Source organism: Pteropus alecto, unplaced genomic scaffold (assembly GCF_000325575.1).
Source record: "Pteropus alecto unplaced genomic scaffold, ASM32557v1 scaffold16, whole genome shotgun sequence".
In the NCBI taxonomy this organism is placed as follows: Eukaryota; Metazoa; Chordata; class Mammalia; order Chiroptera; family Pteropodidae; genus Pteropus; species Pteropus alecto.
The window spans coordinates 7,297,228-7,315,985 of record NW_006438867.1 but is presented as its reverse complement, the minus strand read 5'-3'; the positions used below and the strand labels follow the sequence as shown (position 1 = coordinate 7,315,985).

At 41.7% G+C, this 18,758-nt stretch overlaps 1 protein-coding gene across 1 annotated transcript in view; it reads right to left on the bottom strand.

Annotated features, from left to right (window-relative positions):
• Positions 1-18,758, bottom strand: part of ATP8A2 (ATPase phospholipid transporting 8A2) — a 470,091-nt gene that overhangs the window by 397,611 nt on the left and 53,722 nt on the right. Inside the window, exons 10-17 of the mRNA XM_006915835.2 lie at positions 18,176-18,341; positions 15,516-15,643; positions 14,641-14,718; positions 12,277-12,365; positions 8,793-8,837; positions 6,915-6,990; positions 1,382-1,487; positions 570-652 (exon numbers count right to left, since the gene is read on the bottom strand). Of these exons, the coding sequence (XP_006915897.1) occupies positions 570-652; positions 1,382-1,487; positions 6,915-6,990; positions 8,793-8,837; positions 12,277-12,365; positions 14,641-14,718; positions 15,516-15,643; positions 18,176-18,341 (771 nt within the window). The remainder of the gene's footprint in view (positions 1-569; positions 653-1,381; positions 1,488-6,914; positions 6,991-8,792; positions 8,838-12,276; positions 12,366-14,640; positions 14,719-15,515; positions 15,644-18,175; positions 18,342-18,758) is intronic.

The following is an 18,758-nucleotide window of genomic DNA, read 5'->3' as shown; positions in this document are numbered from 1 at the left end:
TCCCCCCACTGCCCTTCTCAAGGGTCCCTCTTTGATCTTATTCTTGAATTAAATGTTTTCCCATCACCAAATTTCTCCCTCAGCCTTCCTGACAGGAAAACTAAGAGGAAAAAAAAAATCATAAAACAAACTCCTGGACTCCAGAGAAAAGAAAAACTCACGTATATTTAAAAAAAAAAAAAAAAGAAAAAAAAGACCCTAAGTGCTAACTCCTTTCTCTCCCAGACAAGGAGACGGAAGCCGATGGACCAAGGGCCCCACGAGTGAGAATGTCACCGGGGCTGCGGAGACAGAGCTGCAGGCCGTGCCCTCAGAGCGAGGGGGACCTTACGGAACGAAGTGGACACCTCGGAAGCTCTTAGCTGCAAATAATGCCGCGTTGACTCTAAGAGAGAAAAATGACTGCGATGCAAAAACAACGCGAATGAACTAATGTGATCGCAAACATCCTCGGTTTTTCAACAGCTCCAGTTTCTCACTGACAACAAAATGGGCGTTTAGCTACCATACTGACAACGGACACACTACTCCAAATACATCGCCTTCAAAAAAGTCGGCGCGTGACTCACAGCTTCTATGATGACCGAGTAGGGCGTCCTGGCCGTGAACACGAAGCCCAGCTTCTTAGCGCCTTTCACCAAAGCAGCTTCATCTGTCAATCGAGAGTTGACGAAACATTGACTAACCACTGGCACTGACAGAATTCGGCTTAGCGAGTATTATTCTTTAATTAACCAACTCTGCCCCAGCTGAGGAGGACTGTCCTCGGCAGTGAGGACTCGGGCACTCAGCTCACTCTTCCTCCCCACCCCCTACCCAGGACATGATGGAAGCAGGTTGGTTAGAGGAGAAGGCACAAGCCCAACACTAATCCATGGGGACGAGAGTGATCACGAACCGACTATTCTCGGTCAGGGTCAAGTTCTCGAACGACCTTAAGCGATATTCCCATGACTTTCTGACTCAGCCTCCTCTCTGAGCCAGGAGATGTTTTTTTATCCACACTGTGGGGTCCACAGAGCGCCAGGCATGGGTAAAGGCTCCATGACACAGTTTTGCCCATGGGCGGAAGATCCATGAGGGTTTGGGGGTGAACTGTCCCCGGACGGCTCTGTCTAACGTAACGGCTGCCGCTAGGAAATGCAGGATGGCCCGGGCCACCTCTCACTGTCAGGGTCCCAGGAGTCAGGAGGACCCAGCTTTCTGCAGTTTTAACCCTTGCAGCCACAGCTCGGTAACTACGTGAGGCCAGAGGCAAACGGTGGGGTCTCTGTGGGACAGGCTGCGCCGCTACACCTCCCGCAAGTGACAGCAAACCCCCAAGTCTCCAGAGAAGGGGACAGCCCGGCACATCCCGCCACATCCCGCCAAGAGGCCTCACCTGGGGAGGAGGCCTGGTAGATGATGCTGTCGCCATTCTTCTCGGGAACGACGGTGTGGCACACGGCCAGAAGGGTGAGGAACTCTTGTATACAAGCAGCTGTGGGCTACAAACGGGACACCGAGTTAATCCATCTGTGACCACAGCGCTGGCACGCGTCAGAGCCGGGCCTCTGTGGGACAGTCGGTCACCTGAGAAGGCCGTCATGGCGTCTCTTGGGGGGGAACCAGGAGGCAGCGAGTGCCCCCCGGCGCCCCGGCACCCCGCCTCACGTCACGCGCGACGCCTCGGACACCCCTGCCACCCCCAGGCTGCCTCCCTCGTTTTCGCAAGACCCGAGAGGGCGAGCCGGGCGCCCGCCCTCCTCACGGACGCGCGCCCAGGCCGCGCAGCCAGGACGCGCGCAGACCTACGTCGCTTCGCCGCGGCGAGGGCAGCGCCGCAAGCGTCGGGCTCCGTCCCGTCTGCTCCCCAACCTCATGGCCTCCTGAAACCTGCATGCCAGCGCACCCCTCACCCTCCACTTTGTCTACAGAACAAAACCAGAATCGTCCTGGGTATGCATTTAATACATTTCTTCGTCCTCCCCACCTCCCCCGCCACACGAAATGCTTACACTTTTGCATTGGGATTAGACTATATAGTTATAATTAGTGGGAAAGTGAGGTTTTAATACCGTCGCCCCATCTAAGAATACAGTATGTGTTGCTATTTATTAAAGCCTTCTAAATGTGAGTCCTGGCATATTTTCATTCATGAACCGATTATTAATTTATTAATATTAATAATTTTTATTCATTCAAAAAATATCTGCATGCCTACTATGTGTGAGGCACTGTCCTAGTACTTCATTGCTTTTCGTGTTATGAATATAATTTTCTTTCCATCATATTTTACAAGAATTTACCGTCAATATGTAAGTAAAAACATTGAATTTTATAAAATTTAATATCCAACTATAACTGACCTCTTACTAGCTCTATGAGGTGCACTTGACTCTCACAGGTTTTCAAGGCAGGCAATTACATCATCTACAAATGACTACTTTTCTCTCTCTTCCTCTCCAATATGTACACTTGTTTAGTTCTGCAGGATCTAGCTCTTTTAGAATGATGTTCGAAGACAGAGGTGACACCGGGTTTCCTTGTCCTGAGGTGATTTCAAATTCACTGTCTTTAATGTTTCACTTTTAAATAAGCAACTGACTATAAGTTTGAGATAGATTTGTATTTTCACCTTCAGGAAACAACTCTGTTTGCTATTTTTTGTGGAGTTAGTTGTGGAGTTAGTTCTTTTCTCTTTTTTTTTTTTTTTTTGTTTGTTTAGTCATGAATGAACAGTGACTAACATTTTAAACATTTTTAGTTTCTCATCTGACCTGTTCATGTGTTAAGAGCAATTAATTGGAAGCAGATCACAACCGTTCACATGGCTGCTTGTCATCGGCCTTCTGCATCTGAGAACTAGCGAGTTCTGCGCATCAACTTGTCCCATGATGAAATGACACGAAAGAGCGGCTTTGGTTTTATGGCAAATAAATGTACTTAACAGTGAAATGTTTTGAGGGTCATAAAAGATTGCATACATACTTGAGTTAAATTTCTACCTTGAGTGGTAGGCCAGACAAAATTCTTAAAGATCAAAAAGTATCCCTAAGACAAAATTAATCCACCTTTGGATCTCTGCTTAACCTGATATTCAACGAGGAGAAAGCGATGAACTTAATTTGAAGCCTATGGATAAGATGATTTTAATATATTTAGACAAGTGCTCCCTATTTGAAAATAAACATTTTTCTGTAACTTCCAAGAAGAAAAATATTTTATAACTTCCAAGAACTGACTGTTTATTGGAGAATATATGTAGGTGTGTGTGTGTATGTGTCTACACACACACACACACACACACACACACACGCACATATATACACATGTACATATATGTGTATATATATCTTTTTAGACATTAAAAAATTATAGAAAATATGCATATAATATTTACCATTTTAGCCATCTGTAAGTGTACAATTCAGTGGCATTAAATACATTCACAATGCTGTGTGCCTATTGCCACAATCTATACCCAAATCTTTTTCATCTTCCCCCAAAACACTGTATCCATCAAACAGTAACACTCCATTCTCCCTCGCCCCTAACCCCTATTCACCTTTATTCTTCTCTGTGTCTATTCTAGGTAGGTCATATAAGCCAAATCATTCAATATTTGTCCTTCAGTTAACAGATTTTGACCTGCACAAAATGCTTTCTATATTAAAAATGAGTATTTTCGATTTACTTGATGTGCGTAAAAAATAGCAGAAAAATCGTCTTGCATTCCAATTAGCAGCTGCAAAGTATATAAATAATATACATATACAAACAATTTCTTCTTGAAGACTCAAGCTCAAAAGTCCTGGGCATAACGATTCAAAAGAAAGTTTGTTCTTTCTTGGCAAATCTTTGAGAAATTGTCCCACAAATAAGGAGTCACTGATTAGCAATATAGTTAAGGGACCACATGAATTATTCCTTGAAATTTTCCATAGTTGATTCTCTCAGAGGCAAATTCCATCTTGGCCTTCAGCCCACACAAAGCTAAAACGCAGTCCTGAAGGACCCAGAAAATCAGCAATGATGACCCAGGAAAAACAAATTCTGTAGCAGATGTGAGTACTCTCTTGGACTGTAAGGTAAGGATCTTCCTGGTTCAAATGCTTTAATTTTAGTCAATGGTCCCAAGACAATTTAGATAAGAATGCGGGATATATCTATAGGCTAAAATCCTAAAATGCTTCTTCCCTCTCTTCAACCATATTTTGGCAAAATAACCAAGTGATCTAACAGGCTCTGTATTTAAAATGTTTAAAAACATCCATTGAGTACATTTAATTCAATCCCACACCTTCTCAAAGAAAAACATTGGCACCTACAGCCTTTATTATTTCTAGTTGAACTAGATGCGAAGCATCAAAGGGCTTAATCAATGCAGTAACCAGGATGAAGCAGACCTCAGAAGGCTTCAAGGATCCAGGAAATCTTTTTTAAACAACAACAACAACAACAACAACAACAACAACAACAACAACAAAACGCTCAAGATAGGGCAAGTATGCTTTTACTAAAAACCAGAAAATAAATTCCTAATCTATGGCCTCATTAAGCATTTAATGAATGGTGAGTATCCAGATTATTAAAACACCCTTTAAAAAATCCTCGTGTTTTCATCGATAATCTCCCTACGTTAAGGCCTTCCTTTTTACTCCCTTTTCGTCAGGGCTGCATCTGCCCCTTCTCGCATGGATTTTCTCGCTACAAAAGGGGATTTGGCTCGGGAGAGGCGAAGGTGAGGAGGAGAGCGAGGAAGGAAAAAGGAGTTCATTAACTTCTCTAACAGGTTTCTTCAAAAAAGCACGCCGCCGACCACGGGACAAGAGACGCTCATTAGGGGATCCTCATCCAGGCCCGGTCTCCATTCAGATGTCGACAGAGGACAGGCTCGAGAGCACGTGATCGATCGATGGTCAAAAATCCCCTCCAACATGCACCTCGTTCAGATGCAGGTTCAGCTTCGAAGATGACATCTGTACACGAACGCGAATGAACTGAGCCAAGTATCTCGAGTGTCCAAACGCTGGGATCACAGCAGCAGCCGGGGCAGGGGCCTCCGAAGCCTCTCTTCTTCCAAGGACAATTTGCCCGGGCCGCTGGGTCCTCTGTGCCAGCTCACACGGAGGCCCGTGAAAACACTGTTCAGTGCAAGCGGCCATGCTGCCCACAGCTCAACAGTTCTGGCCGCCAGAACACCCAGCAGAGGGACCGAACTCCTCTGTCTACACAAAACAAAACTGCTTTTCCGGGGAGTCACGTCATGCCTAGTCCTATGATGCAAAAGTATGCGATGGCTCTTAACGATTTTACATGTCTATTTCTCCAATTAATAGAAATCCGTTGTGTGTTTTTTTATTCACCTCTTCCCCCAGGACCTAGCAGAGTGTTTGATAGAAACTAGGCCCTTAAACTGATTGCTAAATGAATGAATAAAAGAGTCTCTCATTTAAACAGGGATCCAGTAGTTTGCTGCCAACACTGTACCACGCTCAACACTGAAAACGCTTCCTCTGCTGCGTTTTCACCTGTCGATCTATGCTAGGAAAACAAACTCTCCGAAACTAGCCTAAGGTCAATTTCCTAAGCCTCTCTGTCATCCTTCCACGTTCTCCTTTCCCATTCACCATCCCAGCTTGAACGGACACATTCGGTCGACCCCCTTCGTGACTACCTTCAACCTAAATACGACTCGAGAAAACCCGAGTCCTCTTTCAGCAAGCGAGGCCCCACAGTGCACCTGTTTCTCTGACATCCTTGATCAAAACTACGCTCCTCCAGAGAAGCTTCTTCTCAAACGCCATTCTTCTGCTTCGAGAACCTCTAGCCTAGAGGCCGGGTCTACCTCTAAGGTCAAAATCCAAGAAAGGACCGCATCGATGTCTGTGACCTTGACAGCCTCAGCGCCACTTCATCAGCATCACTAGGGTGGAAGCAGAATGCCAGCACCCCAGACTGCGGACATGGGTGCCACTCACACTCACATTTGAGAACAACTGTTGGGAAGGTTTTACCATTAACTAACGGGTGCTAATGAGAAAAGGAAACTGCCTTGCTGAAAACTCGGAGAAAGTTTTACACATATCTCGCTCTTAACCATATTTGGGAGAGATCTAATTTACTAAAAAAAAAAAAAGTTTTAATTTTGTTCAAGTTTACCTAATTTTAAAACTCAAATGCTTTTCAGAAAGAAAATTAATAATATTACATCTAGTTTATATAAACTAAAGTGGTGGTGAGATGCTTGATCTCGAATACTTTTCTAAGTTGCTATTTTTCAGAGGATGCTCTTTAAAACATGGATTTATGCGATGTAGCAGTTAATCCTGCTTTGTTACAATAGTTAAGAACCAAACAGACTTAAGATATGAGTCTCGTTTCTACGTTTGTTTGCTAGGTTAACTCTTGGCCACGTCGATCTTTCCATGCAATAACCTCTCTGGCATGACACAAGGGCTAAAGGAAATGCATGTCAAATGTTTGGCACATAGTAGGATGCTATAAACGTTACATGTTATTATACTTCACTTTTGTTTCCTAAATGATCCTAGTCAAAGGACATCGCAATCATTTTTCAAAATACATGACCTCTTAGACTCACAACTCTGAAGAAACAGTACTGCAGAAATCTTATGTAGAAAGCAACAGAAATCTGAAATGTTAAAATGAGAATTGTATGGCAGGACTTGTCTTAATGTGCTACTTTATAACTTCACCACATATATAGTTCAGCTTTATATTAACTTATGGAAAGTGTTAACCACAAAGCATTTCTTTAAGATCACATCTCTAAGGTGCTAACACTGTAAAAGTGAGACAACGTCTCTCTCCCAGCCTCCAAAATTGCAACTTTCAAGATTCTACCCACTTACATAGATAAAAGTGCACCATACACTATTTAATGTCCTAGAAGCAAATGGTAGCCTTACGTGATGATCCTCTATGTTCTTCAAGAGCCTGGGATCATCAAAGTCACATGAATCACTAGGGGGACAAGACATCCGGCTGTCAGAGAGAACAGAAAATATTTATTCAGTTCAAAAGTTCCTTTAAGATAACTCAAACCTAGTAAGAATCTGTCTTCAAGAAGAACCACATCCAAAAAACCTATAGATTTATATTAAACTTTTAAACATCTGGAGTATTGCATGTTATTTCAAACCTTAAGACAGGAAATCTTTAACCTTACTATAAAATATTTTATAAGTTATTATGACCAACAACATAGTCACAAGGACAAGGAGAAGAAACAGACGCAGAGATCAACATCGTGACTTGCTCGTTTTAGTTGGTCTCTGTGTAACTTCTATCAGGAAAATCTTCCTAGAAAACCTGCACAAAACAGGTAAAATAGAGAAACTACTGTATTGTAGTTATGTGATCATTTATGGCCAGGGCTCAGGCGTAGGAGAGAGAAGGAAGGAAGGAAGGAGAAAGGAAACTTGACATTATGGCTGTGTACAATCACCCCGAAGAAAATGTGAAGAGTTAAGTATATTCATGTATCTCCACTCCTTCTCGAAAGCCTTTCTTCAGAACAACACCTGAAGAAGAGACAATAGCACAGCAGATGTCAGTCTGAACTCTGAGTAGATACCAGAGTTGAGTGCAGCAGAGAAAACAGACACCAGTAGCTTGCAAAGTGAAATGCTGAAATGCAAGCTGGTGCCCCAGCAAGACCTTGTGAAAACTGAGACACAGCAGTGTGAGGTACCCGTGAGGTAAGGGGAAGGCGGAAAAGAGGACGAGTCCCAAACGCATCTGAGGAAAGGGTCAGCCTGCAAGAGCCCGCCCCATCCCATACAGCCAGGTGACTGAACCTTCTGCACCCAGAAAAAAAGTAGAAGGTTTGTCCTCTGAAGAGGATAAAACACAGTAACCTTGGACCCAGGGACACCAGGCACACGGTGAGCAGGGTAGGGCATCCTCCCAAGACAGGAGTTTTAAGTGAAATCTTATATATGCTGAAAGCTACGATCACCAACCCTCTGCCTCCCCTCAAGTCCCATAACAACCACAGCCAGATTCACAGCCCTTGGCAGAAAACGGAAGTGTTCTTCTTGTGAGAAGACGACTGATCAGCTCACAGACAAGACCCACAGACACTGCCATCTGGAGATCCTCTAATAAAATGGTCGGCCCTGGCTGACCGCCCCACAGAGAAGCACGTCAGACACCAAGCACCCTGTCCCCCCTACACGTGTAACATAGCCCTACTAAACCGTTTTGTTAGTGTATAAATCTTAAAACATGAGCAGACAACACCACCAGTCCTAAGAAAAATGTAAATCAGAACCACAACAAGAAGATACCACTTCATACTTATTGGGATGGCTATTATATTTTTAAAAATTAATTAACAAATGGCTCGAGGATGTGGAAAAATTGTGCATTACTGGCAGGAATGGGAAAATGGTAGAGCTGCTATGAAAAACAGTCGGCTGGTTCCTCAGAAAGTTAAACACAGAATAACACATGACCCAGCATTCCCACGTTTACATACCTACCCAAAAGAATTGTACTCCGATGTTCACACACATGCTACACAACATGTATGTCACAACTTTGAAGGCGTCATGCTAAGAATTGGGAAATATTGAACCAACAGCTCACTATTTTTTGTTAAAGCCCCGTAGACTCACTGGCCTTAGAAAATCATATTCGCGTTTAAATTTTATGCAGTTTCCTCTCTTGAAATGATAAATATGCAACTTTTATTTACAAAATATTCAGGTGAGAAGTGACAATACAAAATTATTCCACAGTCTTTCCCACTAAAGTGTCAAGAAGTGCTAGACTCTACTTACCAGAAATCATCGGAGGATGGCTCTCTTGCCAGTTCTGGGAAATGACTGACAGAGAGAGAAGAAAACAGCGTGGTCACGAAACGGTGATCAAAAGACAGGTGTTCACACATGGAACATTCTCCAGAATAGATCACACAATAGCCCACAAACAAGTCTTAATAAATTCAAGAAGACTGAAATCATATCAAGCATATTTTCTGAGCACGATGATATGAACCTAGAAATCAGTTACAAGAAGAACACCGGAAAATTCACCAATATGTGGAGATTAAACAACACATTACTGAACAACCAACGGCTCAAAAAAGAAATCAAAAGAAAAAAATACTGTGAGGCAAAAAAAAAAAAAAAAAAAATGGAAATACAACAAACCAAAATTTATAGGATGCAGCAAAAGTAGTTCTGAGAGGGACATCGCAGTGAGAAATGCCTACACATTAAAAGACAAGAAAAATCTCAAATAACCTAACTTTACACACCAAAGAACTAGAAAAAGAAGAATAAATAAAGCCCTAAGTTGGTAGAAGGAAGGAAATAAAGATCGGAGTAGAAAGAAATAAAAGAGACTAAAAAGAACAATAGAAAAGATCAATGCAACTGATCTTAGCAAAAGATCAATGAAAAGACCAGAGCCGGTGGTCTGAAAAGACAAAATTGACAAACTTTTAGCTAGACTTACCAAGAAAAAAAGAGAAGAGAGAGAACCCGAAATCAGAAATGAAAGAGAAGACATTACCGCTGATACCAGACATACACAAAGGATCATATGGGACTACTGTGAACAATTCTGCACCAACAAATTAGACAACTTAGAAGAAAGGGACACATTCCTAGAAACACAACCAAGATTGAATCATTAAGAAACAGGTAACCTGAATAGACCCATTACTAGTAAAGAGATTAAATCGGTAATCAAAAAACCTCCCAACAAGCAAAAGTCCAGGACCAGACAGCTTCACTGGTGAATTCTCCCAAACGTTCAAAGAAATTTAACACCAATCCTCCTCAAACTCTTCCAAAAGGAGGAGAATACTTCCAAATTCATTTTATGCAGCCAGCGTTACCCTAATACCAAAACCAGACAAGGACACCACAAGAAAGAAAATTACAGGCCAATATCCTTGATGAACACAGATCCTCAACAAAAATTCTCAATAAAATATTCACGAATCAAATTCACAAATAAAATATTAACAAATCAAATTCAGTAATACATTAAAAGGATCATACACCATGATCAAGTAAAATTTATTCTAGGGATGCAAGAATAGTTCAACATCGGCAAATCAACCAATGGGACACGTCCCATTAACAAAATGAAGGATAAAAATCACATGATCATCTCAATAACTGCAGAAAAAGCATCTGATAAAATTCAACATCCATTTATGATAAAAACTCTCAAGAAAGTGAGTATACAGGGAACATATCTCAACATAATGAAGGCCGTATATGACAAACCCTCAGCTAACATCATACTTGATGGTGAAAAGCGGAAAGCTTTTCTTCTAAGATCAGGAACAAGAAAAGATACCCATTCTCATCTTTTTTTTTTTTTTTTTTCCAATATAGTACTGGAAGTCCTAGCCAGAGCAATTAGGCAAGAAAAAGAAATAAAAGTCATTGCATACTGAACATGCTAAAGACTTCACCAAAAAACTGTTAGAACTAATAACTAAATTCAGTAAAGTTGCAGAATACAAAATCAAATACAAAAATCTGCAGTTATTTCCATACACTAATAATGAACTATCAGAAAGAGATATTAAGAAAATGTCAGGTTTACAATTTAATCAAAAGGAATAAAATACCTAGAAATACATTTAACCAAGGAGGTGAAAAACCTGTACACTGAAAACTGTAAGACATTAATGAAGGAAAATGAAGAAGACACAAGTAAATTGCAAAATAGTCCATGCTCACAGATAGGAAGAATTTACATTGTTAAAATATTCATATTACCTGAAGCAATCTATGGATTCAATGCAATTCCTATCAAAATTCCAAGGGCATTTTTCTCAGAAATAGAACAATCCTAATTTGTATGGAACCACAAAAGAACTGAATTGCTAAAGTAATATTGGGAAAGAATAAAGCTGGTGGCATCATGCTGTCTGATTTCAAACTACATTACAAAGTTGTAGAAATCAAAACAGTGTGTTATTGGCAAAAAACAGAGACATGGATCGATGGAATAGAATAGAGAGTCCAGAAATAAATCCATGCATACATGATCAATTAGTTTATGACAAAGAAGCCAAGAATATATACAATGGGGAAAAGGACAGTCTCTTTCACAAACGGTGTTGGGAAAACCGGACAGACGGGCAGATGTAAAAGAATGAAACTGGACCCCTATCTTACACCACATAAAAAAAAAAAAAAAAACTCAAAATAGGTCACAACTTGAATGTAAGACCTGAAACCATAAAACTCCTAGAAGAAAACGTAGGTGGCAAGCTTCTTGATATCGGTCTTGGTGATGATTTTTAGATCTGACAAAAGCAAAAGCAACAAAAGCAAAATTAAATAAATGGGGCTACATCAAACTAAAAAGCTCAGCACAGCAGAAGATAATCAACAAAATGAAAAGGCAGGCTACCGAATGGGAGAAAATGTTTGCAAATCGTATATCTGATAAGGGGTTAATCTCCAAAATATATAAGGAACTCACAACTCAAAAACAAAACAAAACAAAACAAAATCCAATTTAAAAAATGGGCAGAAGATCTGAATATAGTTCCAAAGAAGACATACACTGATGATAAAAGGTACATGAAAAGATGCTCAACATCACTAATTATCAGAAAAAGAAATCCAAATCAAAACCATAATGAGATATCATTTCATAAGCTCATAGATGCAGAGAACAGATTGTCAGTTGCCAGAGGCAGAGGGTGGTGAGCAAATTGGGTTAAGAGGTTGAAAAGGTACAAATTTCCAATTATACGATAAATAAGTCACGATGATATAATGTACAGCATGTAACTATAGTTATAACACAGTATTGCATATTTGAAAGCTGCTAAGAGAGTGAACCTTAAAAGTTCCATCACAAGAAAAAATAAGTTTTGTAAGTATGTATGGTGACGGATATTAACTAGGCTCATTGTGGTGATCGTTTGACAATATATACAGGCATTGAATCATTATATTCTGTACTTAAAGCTAATATAATGTTACATGTCAATTATCCCTCAATAAACAGAAAAGAACAGGCGTTCAGATCAAAACATGAGTAAAAAATTTGTAATTATTTGATTAGAAACTAAATTTATAGATTTCCTGAGATTTCTCACTAGGTTTTAACTGTTCAAAGTTGGGATCCGTTAAATTTTAAACACATCCAACAGTCATTACACATCTAAATCCCTTATAAATATCCTTTAAGTATATCAGAAAGTATTTGGTTAAGGAGCTAAAAATAAATCATTTCATTGGAAGAACACAAATCAAATTTTCAATAATGGATAAACACACTCACCCGTAGGTTACTCCAGCAATGCTACACTTCTTAAAGTTCATGATATTGCATGTAAGAGTTCCAGTTTTGTCAGAAAATAGGTATTTTACCTAAATCAAAAAACAGAAGAAACATATGCCCAAAATGTAATAAGATGCAAAGACCAACAAGTGACATCTTTCCTTCTATGCTTTTCAAAATCTGAACTAATTTTAGAAGTTAAATTTCCTTCAATCAAGCCAAATATATTTTATAATTACATATCTTGTATTAATAATTATAATTATGTATTGTTATAAAATTAATATATTTAATGCTCAGACCACTCGAAAACCTTTTTTGGGAACCAATTCGAGAGTCCAATTGTGTGGAAATGCACAAGGAAGCCTGAGTAACAGCCCCGGAGACACTGTGTAAAGACGATACGCCTAAGCACTCAGTCCTGCCGCAAAGCATCTTGAAGACACACATCACTCTTCAGGTGTTCTCGTGATCTCTACGGTATTGTTCTAACGTCTAACGTGTCAGGGAAACAAGCCCAGATTTTGGCAACTTGGAAGTATTTTTCACACTCCATCGCCTAGCTGGATTCAGAAGGCATATCCTGCAATGGCACAGAACAAACACCAAGCTTCTCAATCACCGTCACAAATGAAGGCCACGCGAAGGCAGCGTGGAACCGCCACAGATTAAATAACTTTCCAAGAGACAACATTTTAGAGATGGAATACAGTAAGCTCTCCATCTACAGAGGTAAAAAAGAGAAATTTCTGGACAAAGGCAACAGGCCAACCATTCTGACGTGATTAAGCGTGTGCAGAAGAGATGACTCCCATAGGCACGTGTGCTGTGTGGATTCTGCTCTCGCAGGCGGATAATGTGATACAGAAAGAGGGGGAAAGAAACTCGGAGGGGACAGTTCGTTTCAGGCTCTGGGCTCCAGGCATGTGGGCTCTGGAAAAGTCACCTCACCCTTTTTGGCTTCAATTTCCACAGCTGCGAAATAACGGGTTTGGCCAGGAGACGTGTAACATCATTCCGTGTGTGACATTCTGGGAAATTATGTCACAGAACAGTGACAGGGTGCAGTTAAGAGAATCGTCTCCAGTAAAATTCCAGTTTCTCGGTGGTTCTCTAAAGAGGGGTCATGACTGTGGCCAGATGCTAGATGTATTCCAAGGGTCCCAAAGGGGAGCCATGCTTTACTGCTTCAGAGAAGACAGGTTAATGAAGAACATGAATTGTTTACTCCGTGCTTTTTTCCTAATGATACAATACGAGCAAATACACTGCAAATTATTTTTGAAGCACTCAACAGGTCTCTAAGTAAAAAAGGATCTTTTTCAAAAAAAGATGATTAACGCTCCTAAAAAAGTCAAATATTACACAGAAATATAAAATCAGTACACTAGGGGTAATTAATACTTTAACTATAAATAAGTTTTTATATAGCTATATGTGCAGTAAGTCTAAAGGTATAAAAATTCAGTAGAATCGGCCTTCTAATAAGCAGTGTTTCTTTCTGCCTCTTTTTTTTGACAATTAAAAGATTAAATCAAAATATTAAAAAATGAAAATTTTATGATAAAGAATTATTAAGATTTGCTATCACTCTGCCTATTGAATCTTAACTCCCAGTTCAAAACTACTTCCCCACGCAAACTTTCCCCATATGCCCAACAAGGATGAGTGATTTCGTCTTGGGGGCTTCTCGAGCATTTTAAATCCTTTGGGGTTTTGGGTCCAGTACACTAGCACCTAAGAACAATGACATACTGACAACTGTGCAGAAGAGCCAAGGACCTCATCTCGGGCACCTCCGCCCCCTTGAATGGGCTCAAAAGTCTCAAGAGGTAAACAGACAATGCATTATTATCATGTCTCTTATTTCCCTGCATTTATATATGGAGAGACTGCTATGGGGACATAGAAAAGAGATAAATGAACTTTATCTGGAAAACTGGAAAGGCATTCAAAGAGGAGGTAAATTTAGTCTGATATATATACACGGCATCCACTTCATAGGGTAGTTGGGAGCTTTAAATAAGATGCATAAAATGAAATTATAATTTTTAATTGCAATGCATTCAAAAGAGGTTATTCCTTGCAATAATTTCAACATAAGACAAAAACAATGCAAAGCACAACTCAGTAAAGGCAATTAGGGTTTGGGGGTGATGGTGGATGGTTCTCTGGAACATTTCAGAAACAAAATCTGGAACATGTAAGAGATCTGATGGACACATGTCCTTCATATTGTCCCCCAAATGTTTTGTAGGGTTGTACCCTATCTGAGTGTCTTCACCATTGTTTGAAGTTGTTGCAGGAGATAAGATCCATTCATGCTCACGTTGCAGTCACCAAAGTCCCCACAGAGGCTCTCACCTGACCAAGCTCTTCATTCAGGTTTGATGTCCTGGCCATTGCAGGAGTATCATTTCCAAGATAATACATATCCGTGTCCTGAGAGCGAAAAGAGGGGGCACTTCAGAAAATATATACCTTAATCCTTCATTTAGATTAAAAACAGACAATAGAAATGCTAAGTTTTAATTCTACGGTGCAATTACAGTGGCAATTAGTATAGAGAAACACCGTGATACAGGGAGAAAACGTGGTATTTATATGGAGAAGATTTGGTTTCAGGAGGATCATTTCACGACCTAACTCATACTTCTGAGCTCAGCTAATGCCTCATTCATGGGACTGTTAGGAAGATCGAGGAAAAATGTCCGTGACAGCACCCAATCCACATACACAGATTCAGTTCCTTGGAAATTCCCCTTCCATGCTTACAGTGGAATCCAAGGGTACTGTCACCATGAACCGTGACACCTCATAAACCGTGACACCTCAGAGACTTTTCCTCAGCACTAATTCGACTTCGAAAGCGTGAATGGCAATTGCAGCCATTTCGCCCCCATTCACCAGAAGACAAGCATCTGTGGAGCATTCGGCCTCCATTTTCTCACTTAATTCTCACGAGAACCCCTTGAACAGGCACGGCCGTCGTCCTCATGTCAAAGACCAGGAAGCTGAGATGTTAGGTAACTCGTCACTGTCACTGGCTCAGGGACGCGCTTCCTAGACGCCCCTGGCTGGTTCTCTGGCCCTTTACCTCCCATGACCGAATCAGAAATTAACTATATCCTCCCTCTTCTGGGAGCATGATTCAATGGCTAAGGCTCTGAAAGAGTATTAGAGAACCTGGCGGACATGTCTGCGGCAGCTTGACCTTTAAACTCCACCGTGATACTCACCCAATTTATGAAAAGGGCTTGGGTGTATTTCACAACCTCAAGAGTAACCAACAAACTGATGGGAATCAGGTTGTTGTACAGGATGATGAACGTCAGCAAGTTGTACCCGAAATTATCCGAGGTCGTGTCTGTGGAAGAAAACCGAAAAATCTGTAGTTTAGTTGGTCTCCGTTAAGTTTCCTTTATGATTTTTAGAGTTTTTCTAAAAGATGTCCACACACAAAAAAAAGTCTATTGGCTCGCGTACACATCTAGAGATTCGAGTTAAAATAGTTACTGCGCATCCACGTGGCAACGATTGTGAATACAAAGGCTAGTAATTTACAATCCCTTCCAATGAAGAGCTGGCTTCTAATGGGAGGCTGTGGGGAGGGGAGCAGGCAGGAGCAAGCATGACCCCCAATGTGACCACGCAGCAGGGTACGGCTATCAAAGAGGGGTTCCGAGGGCATTGCAGAAAGCGGGGCAGGAGATTTTTTTTTTTTTTTAATGGAAGACATTGCCAACTGAAGACCATCTGTTGAAGCTCCAGTCCAATTTAGAGGACGGAGAGAAGACGAGTAACAAAAAGGATGCGGAAAAGAGAACGGGTACTGGAAGTGATCATAAGGAATATCTACAACCTCATTAAGGTATGAGTACTGACTAACACTCCCGAGAGTTGGTAAAATGGCGGGGAGGGGTGGGGAGTGTGAACAGGGGAGGGAGGCAGGTGAGAAGCCTGGAGCCTATTTATGGAAGATGAGAGAAGGAACGTCTTGATGCAACAAGACCCCTAAAGATGGAACGAGACCCCTGAGGGATGGAATCCAAAGCAGCGTCAGGGTCAGGCCGGAGAGGAGGAAGGACCAGGAGAGGAAAGAGAGGTGCCAGTCCTTTGGGCATCAAAAGGGGAAAGCTCTTTGCACTCAAGTCCAAGCTCCGAGAGTGACAACGCTAAGTGTTTTTTGTTTTTGTTTTTGTTTTTTTGGATTAAATTAGTTCTTTATGTTTACAACCCATAAGCCAGAGAGCCTATTGAGCAAGGTGTCAAGGACACAGGGTTTCTTAAAATATTCCTCCCCTTCTCTCCATATTTTTACTCCACAAGCTAGACTAGATAATATATACTCTAAAAATAAAAAAGAATTCCCAATGCAGAGCTCTGTAAAGAATTTCTAGTAATTCAACTGTTCCAACTTCAGTTATCACTGTGAATGAATTCGATTCATTATGAAAAGAGGAAAGCATCAAGGAAAGGGGTAGGACAGGGCAAAGTCAGATTTCTCAGGCCAGCTGGATGGCTCGCATGCCCTCCACTCAGCTTCAAGCCCCAGTCGCGTCACATGACTTGAGTTTCAAATGTTCTCAGGGTACGGGTGTTCGCAAGCTCTGTCCCCACAGAACAACAGCCAGGAGGGGAGAAGCAGCTCTACAGCTTGAGGTCCCGGTCCGGCTTCATGCTAAAGGGCTCTAGCCTCTCGCCCTCCGGCAGCGTGCTGTTGAGCCTCTCCATCAGGGGCACAGTCTGGTCTATGCCCCAGTGTCCCACAGGGCTCCCGGGCATCCCCTACGGCTACCTCTGACCAGCCTGACTCAGCTGCCACCACTGAGCAGGCCAAGAAGATAAAGAACCTAAAAAGGAAGCTTCGGCAGGTGGAAGAGCTGCAGCAGCGGACCCAGGCTGGGGAAATCAGCCAGCCTAGCAAAGAGCAGCTGGAGAAGCTAGCAAGGAGGAGGGCACTGGAGGAGGAGCTAGAGGACTTGGAGCTAGGCCTGTGAAGCCTTTGGAGAATAGGAGAATGGACTGCAGAACAAACCGTGGGGCTCTCTGGGATCCTGGTGAATGCGGGCAGTGGCCGTCAGGAGGGCTCTCCCCCCATACCGGCCCGCTTCCACCTCTCATGGCCCAATTCTGTCCTCCGGAGCCTAACCTCCCCTCTCATCCCTTCTTTTTTCTTCTGAAGTGCTATTTTTTGGACTTTTCCCTGCTCCCATTCCCGGTGTTCAAAGATCTCAGTGACTACCCCAGGTTCCTTTGCTGCTGATCCGGGCGTCTTGTTCAAAGGAAAATTGGGAGGGTGGGAATCTTTTGGAGAACTGAGGTTGAGGGTAGGGGGAGTACGCCCAAGTCTGGGAGTCTTGGTTCTTGTTCGGTGTTTATGGGTTATCTCCCCCGCCCCCCCATCCATGACTTTTTTTTTTTTTTTTAAGAACAGAATAAACAAGTAGACAAATAAAAAAAATGTGTCTGTGGCGGAGGATGGCGGACAGACATTTCGTTGACTTTCTGGATCTGCTCCGCGTATTTGGCGTATCTTTTCTGGCGTTCTTGCCTGAAGCTAACGAGTGTTGCTACTGATAGATCCATCTCTTTGATTCATTGAACCAAAGCATTCTGATTAAAAGCAACAGCCTCTGTACGCTGATGAAGGCGATCCTGATATCGGAGGCAGAGCTGCAACACCTGCTGAGAATCTAGTTTCTCCAATGTGGTATCCCAATATCTCCATCCTTGCTTCCTCATGACTCCTAATCTTTCACTTCTCCTTGAAAGGCTTGGAGAGTACAAAGTAGCCAACGGACGGACAAGGATGGCCGCCACACATAAGAAGTGCTTGGAAGGTTTTTTTCAAAAACGTTTTGGCCCACGTGCACAAGCAACCTACTCCAGCACTTACCCATCTTATTGATGTACCAGTTCTTTCCACCTTGAGACTGGTTCCAGTACAGGGCCCCCGCTGAGCTCACCAAGGCCATGACCAAGAGGATGCCAAACAGCACCAGGATCTGCAAGTTCGTCACTTTCTCAACGTTCGACCTCTTGAGAGGTGCTTTGGTAGAATTCTGGGCAACAACATTTAAAATCAGTGAGGGTCACAGAACAGACTTGGGGGCAAGGAGTGGGGAGAAAAGGAGATAAGTTACCTAAACTTAACAGATGAAAAGTAAAAGACTATATATATATTTTTGCCAAATAACCAATGACATTAAAAAGTGTACTCCATTCTTGATTCAACAACTAGTTTTAAATAGAGATGACAGAAGACACGCTCTACCATTTTAAAGAACACAGTTCAACTCTACATGAGTCGACCTGTACTTATGATTACGTTTTAGCATAACATTAGCTACTTTCATTCTCTTAGAACAAAACATAGTCTGAATGATTTAAGTCTAATTTAAAAGACATCAGCATGTCGCTAATTTAAAAGAAACTTAAAGATTCTATATCATAAAAATCTAGAGAGAGAGACTTCAAAG